This window comes from Centruroides sculpturatus, unplaced genomic scaffold (genome assembly GCF_000671375.1).
Source record: "Centruroides sculpturatus isolate CEXI.00-Female unplaced genomic scaffold, Cexi_2.0 scaffold407, whole genome shotgun sequence".
Lineage (NCBI taxonomy): Eukaryota > Metazoa > Arthropoda > Arachnida > Scorpiones > Buthidae > Centruroides > Centruroides sculpturatus.
Window position 1 is genome coordinate 502,109 of NW_019384947.1, and position 8,050 is coordinate 510,158.

Genomic DNA, 8,050 nt, shown 5'->3' on the forward strand with positions numbered 1-8,050 from the left:
ACAAACATGTAAACTTTGTTTAATAAAATAGCACTGTACATACCTTCGTTTGTTGTAGTTGGTGGCAGAAAAGTGGAGATATACGAACCTTAATGCTTAGAAGGGGAATCCCCTCCAAAAAAAATAACGGGTAGCACTTCATTGGAAGATTCTTCGAGTCGAAGTCTCTTTCGTAAAAAAAAAACCACCAATGGCTAAGTGGTCTTCGTACCTTGAACACGGGGAGTTCGTTCATGGGTTCGCACCTCGCTCAGATGGGCTGACCACATGGAGTTTTCCGGGTTTTCTCCACATCTGTAACGCCTAAATAGGGGCCAGTTTTCCTTAAAACCACCTCCCAGAAGGCATTCCCCCTAGGAAAATCGCCCAAGTGTTGCGTTGCCATAACTTAACAAACTCTTTCCGTAAGGAACAAGAAATTGATCTAAAGTTGATTGTCTTATTCTTTTAATCAAAAATTTCTCAAATGCGATAGCGCGTTGTCGTTTTCTATTGCCATTATGACTTTTTTCTTTCTTGGATGCCATATTGATTAAATATATAAATCACAAAACTGAAAAAAGAAGTATAGTACAAACACTCGGAAAAGCAATACTTAACTCGCACGTGCCTAACACAACTAAAATTTGACACAAAATACCGTTACGTTCGTTATCTGAATTTTGTTCGTTATCCGAGACAAAATTTTTGCAAAATAAAAGTTCGTTAACCGATTTGGTCGTTAACCAGGACGTTCGTTAACCGGGGTTCCACTGTATTTAATTGCGGCTCGCGAAAAATTTCAAATTTTGAAAAATGGCTCGGACTATCAAGGAGCTTGGCCACCCTGGATATATACATTCGCAGCTTCAAATACAACTTAGAGCATAACTTTTCGCCGGACAACTTAAAATTAATAATTCACACCGACCACACCCCCAACATCAATTGATCATCAAGGAAGATACAATTCACCTACAGTAAACAAAGTTGCAGTCTTATTAGTCGACAAAGACAAAGGACCTAGGGATATAGTGATTCATTATAAAGATGGCCATCTAAAAAGAGTATCTGAATTACACCGAATCCTTTGCAATCCTTTGCAATACCCTTTAATGTTTGTAAAAGATGAAGATGGTTATTATTTGACAATCCCTCAACAAAATTCAGCAAGGAATAAAACTGTTTTATGTATGCAGTTTTATGCATATAGGATGATGATCAGAGCAGACTGTTTTAATCCCTTACATTATTACAGAGATTTGTTCAGTCAATACTGTGTTGACATGATGGCTAAAATGATATCAGAAAGACTAAATTACATACTTCAAAATCAACAACTGAGAGCTGACAACTGTATACATCTACGAGATGCTTTAAATCAGGATGCTAATGTGAACCCTGCAAATATTGGACAACACGTCATCTTGCCTTCAACTTTCATGGGATCCCCGCATTATATGCATGAAAAAACTCAGGATGCTATGACGTATGTCCTAAACTACATGAGACCAAATTTATTTGTGATATTTACTTGCAACCCGGAATGCCCACAGATTAAGGAACAGCTATTACTTGGATAGCGGTCATTTGATTGTCATGACATAATTTCCAGGGTATTCCATTTAAAGATGAAGAAAATTATCAAGTTATTCACAAAAGACGAGATATTCGGTAAAGTCAAATGCCATATGCTCAGTGTTGAGTGGCAAAAATGCGGATTACCACACTGTCATATGTTGTTTTGGTTGGAAATAAAAATACAACCAGATGAAATTGACAGTGTAATAGTTGCTGAATTACCAGATAAAGATGCTGATCCTGTATTATTCAATATTGTGATCAAAAATATGGTGCATGGAAACATCGCTAAACCCAATATATAATATAGCTACACACCAATCGAATGCCGAAAATCTATCGGGCTAGTCCGATAGATTTTCGGCATTCGGTTGGTGTGTAGCTATGGTGCATGGACCTTGTGGAGATCAAAATATAACATCACCATGTATGAAAAACAGTATTTGTTCAAAAAAATACCCTTGGCATTTCATCAACAATACCCAGACTGGAGAGGATGGGTATCCAGTATATCATCGCCGTGACACTGAAAATGGAGGTCGGAATACTACCTTGAACATCAGAGGAAGAACGGTTACTATAGACAATAGGTGGATTGTCCCGTATTCCGCAATATTGTGTCGATCATTTAACATCCACATTAACGTGGAATACTGCCATTCAGTTCAGGCAATCAAATATATATGTAAATATATAAATAAAGGATCGGACCAAGCTACTTTCAGCATCAGAAATCCGCATGACAAAGTAGAAAACTATTTAAATGGCCAGTACATAAGTACATCAGAATCTGTTTGGAGAATATTAGAATTTCCGATCCACAACCGGTATCCTACTGTCGTGCATTTGGCCGTACACTTAGAAAACTGTCAAAGGGTGTACTTCATGGCAGGAATGGCACAACAACTTGCCCAAAACCCACGCAAAACCACTTTGAGCTCTGCAACACGGACAAATTTGCAAAAACTCTATTGTACCACAAAGTCCCATCCTATCATACGTGGGCTAATAACAAATTTTCAAGAAGAAGGCGTGGTCAAAATGTTGATGGGCATCCAGGCATAAAGAAAGACATTGCTTCGGGAAGAATACATGGCGTACATCCTTCTCAATCTGAGTGTTTTTATCTTAGAATGTTACTGCATCATGTACGTGGTCCAACCTCATTCGAGGACTTAAAAACTGTAAATGGAGTTGTCAAAGAAACATATCAAGCAGCTTGTGAAGATAGAGGTTTGCTCGAAACTGATGATCATTGGGAAAATACTTTGAGAGAAGCTTCAATTTTGCAATGTCCAATAAAGCTGAGGGAGTTGTTTGTAGTCATTCTACTAGTTTGTCAGCCATCTGAACCATTAAAATTGTGGGACAAGTTCAAAGATTTTTGTGAAGACAACAGACAGAATTCGACACCAAAATCAGGATTTTACTTTGCCTTTCAATGACAATATGTACAACGAAGGTTTGAGACAAATCGATAATAAGCTATTGGAATTGAATGACAAAAGTTTAAGTGATTTTGGATTACCCTCTCCTTTTCGTTCATGAAATGATGCGATGGGTACAATGCTGTTACGTCAGTACAATGTCAGTGAGTTGATAGATTTTGTCAATGAAAATTTGCCAAAATTAGTCACAGATCGATTACAGGCATTTGATACAATAATTGACAGTGTGATGAATAATAGAGGCAAAATATTTTTTTGGACTCCCCAGGAGGCATGGGAAAGACATTCCTCACCAACTTATTACTAGCACAAGTAAGGCAATCTGGAAAAATAGCCATCGCAGTCACTTCTTCAGGGATTACTGCTACTCTATTGAGCGACGGGAAAACTGTACACTCCACATTCAAACTCCCATTATCAGCATCTCTGGAGCAACAATCTGTATGTTCCATATGCAAAAACAGGCCTCTTGGCAAATTGTTACAGGATGTGTCACTGATAATGTGCGACGAATGCACCATGAGTCACAGAGCCCATGTTGAAGCTGTGGACTGAACATTAAAGGACCTTAGAAACTCTGGCGCCATTATGGGGGAGTTACTTTTGTGTTTGCTGGTGATTTTTGGCAGACACTCCCTGTAGTTACAAAAGGGACGTGTGCAGATATCATCAAAGCATGCCTTAAATCATCTTCCTTATGCAGTTCCATTCAAAACCTGAACTTGCGAACTAACACGAGGGCCTATCTTAGCAGAGTCACACATAACGACTTCCCACAACAACTACTCAAACTTAGGGAAGGAGTTTTTCCTTCTCCAAATTTGAGCACTAACTGTGCTGACATCTTTCTAAATGAGATACTATGTTGGATAGTCCATAGTCTGCAGCATCTTATAGATGCAGTATATTCTGGCCTCAAAAATTTACTTGAAAGAGACTTTCATTGGCTGTGTTCAAGGGCAATAGTATCGCCTAGGAACAACATTGTCAATGAAATCAACAATCTAATTATACAAAAAGTCCCCAGCCAAATCAAAAACTATAAGTCAATTCACACAGTCACCAATATCAAGGATGCAGTCCACTATTCACAAGAATTTTTAAATTTGCTTAATCCTTCTGGCTTGCCATCTCACGAACTACCATTAAAAGTCAGTACACCTATTGTGAGGCCCCAGAAATTGCCCCCACCCCAAAAGAAAAATGTGTAAAAATTTGTTAATTTAAATCGTCAAGAAAACAAATTATATAAGCGTCGAAACGGCAACACCGGACTTTGATGTCGATGCTCATAAAGAGTAGAAGGAAAAACAAAATTTTAGATATAAAAGAAGAAAATTTAAAATAATAAAGTTAAAACACAGTTCAGAAAGCATAACAAAACTAAAAAAAATATCAAAATGATCATAGATGTCATAGTCAACAATTAAACGCGATCAGAGTCTAAAAGATGGTGTCCGATAAACCATCTCCAGCCGACCTTTCCTGCGAACTATACGAAGCTCCATTTACACCTGGAGACAGGTGGAAGACCAATTAGAAAGCAATGATGTCTGTCCAATTAGCAACAAGTCAATCTCGAAAAACTTATAAAAACACCGATTCCAAGGACAACGGGACTTCCACTAAAGTCCCCTGTTGAGTACACCTGTGGTGTTCATCATCCTCTTCTTTGGTGCTTCCACTCGCTGCTATCTTGTGACTGTTCAACTCTGAACTTTAACACGCCATCGCCCCAGGGCTCCTCTCCAGCTTCACGGAAAGAAAAACATCAGTCATCCAATCGATAGGACCAAAGACATCTTAAAGTTTTAAATCGAAGGATCTTTACCTGAAAATATGTAAGCATTTTCGACAAGAATAAATGGTTTTTCTGTGAAATACTTGTCTTTTGCTGTCTCTTAAAACCACCACCCACATACACTTAGACCTTAGAGCTATACCAACGGTAGGGAATAAAAATCTCCCCCCCAATCGGCATCCTTACACTATCATGCTTTTAAGAAATTTAAGCCCTCCTAACATGTGCAATGGCACAAGGCTACTAATTAAAGACTTAAAAGACAACTTAATTGTGGCGACCATCCTCACTGACCCTGCAGCCAGCCAGCTGGCAAACATCCCAAGGATTCCAATGATTCCCACAGACTTTCCGATATCTTTCAAACGACTGCAATTTCCTGTGAAAACATCGATTGCGATGACTATTAATAGGTCCCAGGGGCAAACCTTCTCTTTGGTTGGAATTGACCTACGAAAAGAGTTTTTTTCATTGCCAACTATATGTTGCTTTATCATGAGTTGGAACTCCAGAGAAACAGTACATTTTGCTACCAAAAAATAACATGACATCAAACATTATGTACAGAGAAGCTCTAAGGCACTAATAAATTTAAATACATCTACCACAGATAACAGAAATTACAAAATACAAAAGAGTGGAATATACACTGGCAGAAATTGAAAGTGTTACACCCAGAAGGAATTGATAGAAATTCATGAAACTTGGTAAACATGTACAGGGGCATACCCAGAAGTTTTATTGATGTTTGGTACATGGTTCTGTAAGAGGTATAGCCACCTTGAGCATGGATACACTCTTGATCCTTGCAGGCATTGAAACAATAAGTACTTGAATGTCTTGTTGGGGTATATCTCTCCATGCCTGCACAACTTGTGCAATCAGTTGTTGTACAGTGCATGCTGGATGGCTATGAGACGTATGAGACCCATGGAATCCCAGACATGCTCTATAGGGGATAAATCTGGAGACTGGGTGGGACAATCCATGATTGCAACACCACTTTGCAAGGCCTGTCATGTGATGGCAACAGCATGAGGATGGGCATTATTTTGTTGGAAGATACCATTTTGGGTAGTGTTCATGAAAGGTATGACTACTGGATGGATCACCCTATCCACATACTGGCGGGCGATCATCATGCCTTCAACAACCACCAACTCGGTCCTGCTGTTGTAACTGATTGCCCCCCAAACCATCCATGACACCAGGAGTTGGACCTGAGTGGCATTCTGAAATCATAGCAGGGTGGGCTCTCTCCAGCACACCAGCAGACATGTTGCCGACTATCACATCAGTCTAAACAGAATTGGGATTCATCACTAAATACAATTGTATCCTATTCATGTGTCAATTACGTCTAGCAGCGCACCACGTTAGCCATTGTTGGCGATGAAATCTGGTTAAGGGAACACAATTCATGGGGATCCAAGATCTCAGCCCAGCATCAAGCAATCAGTTTACAATTGTCCGTGATGCGACTCTGGCAGTAACTACTGCTCGCATCTGTATGGCCATCGCACATCTGTCAGCAACTGCCATCTGCACAATATGGCAGTCTACACGTGGCATCGTCCTTCTGTGTGGACTTGTGCCAGGTCTGCGAGTACTGGACCTTCCTGAATCCACCATGTGACCATTCTTTGTACTGACATTGCACTACGGCCAGTCCTTCAGGCAATTTCACGATATGATGCTCCCATTTCTGACATGCCAATTATCCGACCTCTTTCAAAGTCAGACATTTGGGTGTATGGAGTTCTCACTTGTTGATATGGCATAGCTGGTCACCAACAACATGTGGACCAAAAAAAAGTCATGTTCCATAACACAGTTCACAAATTATAAACTAAACACTATAGCAATTTTGCATAACAAATGTCTCCGTAATTTCCATACCACTGTATGTACAATACTTCATTTAATTTTTGATCATTCAATACCCTTCAAAAAGAGATTCTTTTGTCCCAATTTCATATGTCTTCGACAATATTGGGTGGATGTAACACTTTCAATTTCCGGCAGTGTATAACCGCAAAAAAAACATTATTTTTAAAAAATTTGTGCAAAAAAAATATAAAATATAAAATAAAATAAAATATATACAAAAAAAGATATTAAAAATACAAAAAATGCTAAAAATATTTCCCGCAACTTTCACGTATATGTTAAAAAAATTAACAATGAAAATTTGTGATTTTTGAATAAAAATACTTTGGAAGTAATAAAAATTTGTATATTGATTTTTTACTGATACTGTTATAGTCACAAACTGAATTCCATGCGGGCGTAACTGCATGCATAGCTAGTTATTTATTAATTTTATTATTAAAATATCCAAAGTTTAATTGTTAATAAGATAATGCTACTTCATATCATTTGGCATCACCACTTTTTTTATTTAAAATTTTCCATACCTCATATAAGAAACCAAAAAAAATACCATGATCTCTATTACAGTAATACCCCGACTTACGTGAACCCGGAGTTACGCGATTTTCAAATCTCGTCCATTCGTCTTTTGTTTGAGTGCCATGCAACTCTTGATTATTCACTCCCCCCACACTATTGTTCAGCTTACATGTTCGGACGTGTCGCGCGGAATCGACGCATAGCTACAATTTATTTTGTGTAATTTATTTCTGTTTGTTATATCTATGGAGACTCGAGATGTGATGATTTCTTGTAACCGTGAACGAACCAAAAGGCGAGATAAAATTAACGAGAACATTTATTAGCTTACATACATCCGACTTGGATTTTACACAAAAGGCATCTGCAATTGTGAACAATTGACGAAAAAAGTATACATTTATCAGAGAATAAACAAAGACTCATTTTGTAAACAATTTACCTTTTGTATATACAACTGACAAGATTACTTTTCAAATTATAAACAGACTTGATCCCAAGCGGTCTTTTGATCGTCGGACATACAAAAGAAATGAATAGATGGCACCTAACTTAAGCGCGGTTTACAATAATGAATATAATTAATCTTAACGCTCTACTACAAATGAACTGTACGAAGTAGAACTGATTCCTCTGCATCAAACAAGAAAAGAAAAACTTTATCTTTGAAATGTAAAGTTAACATTATTAAAGACTTCGATACAAAAATGAAAATTTGTGAATTGGCAAAGAAGTTTGATCTACCGGAATTGTCGGTCAGAACAATTATAAAAGGCAAAGAAAAAATTCTCGAAGCTGTGAAAAATGCTCAATCTTTAAATTCAAGCAT

General features: G+C 37.9%; 3 protein-coding genes across 3 annotated transcripts in view; 2 read left to right on the forward strand and 1 right to left on the reverse strand.

The window, feature by feature from the left end:
• LOC111632221 (INO80 complex subunit B-like) overlaps positions 1 to 8,050 on the reverse strand; it is a 78,130-nt gene that overhangs the window by 4,963 nt on the left and 65,117 nt on the right. The gene's annotated exons all lie outside the window — the stretch shown is intronic.
• Positions 910 to 1,583, forward strand: LOC111632223. Its single transcript, XM_023376602.1, has one exon. It carries the CDS (start codon positions 1,095 to 1,097, stop codon positions 1,560 to 1,562), a length of 468 nt encoding a protein of 155 aa, XP_023232370.1. The 5' UTR covers positions 910 to 1,094; the 3' UTR covers positions 1,563 to 1,583.
• On the forward strand, positions 1,945 to 5,348 carry LOC111632213. The gene has a single exon (XM_023376592.1). It carries the CDS (start codon positions 1,945 to 1,947, stop codon positions 2,623 to 2,625), a length of 681 nt encoding a protein of 226 aa, XP_023232360.1. The 3' UTR covers positions 2,626 to 5,348.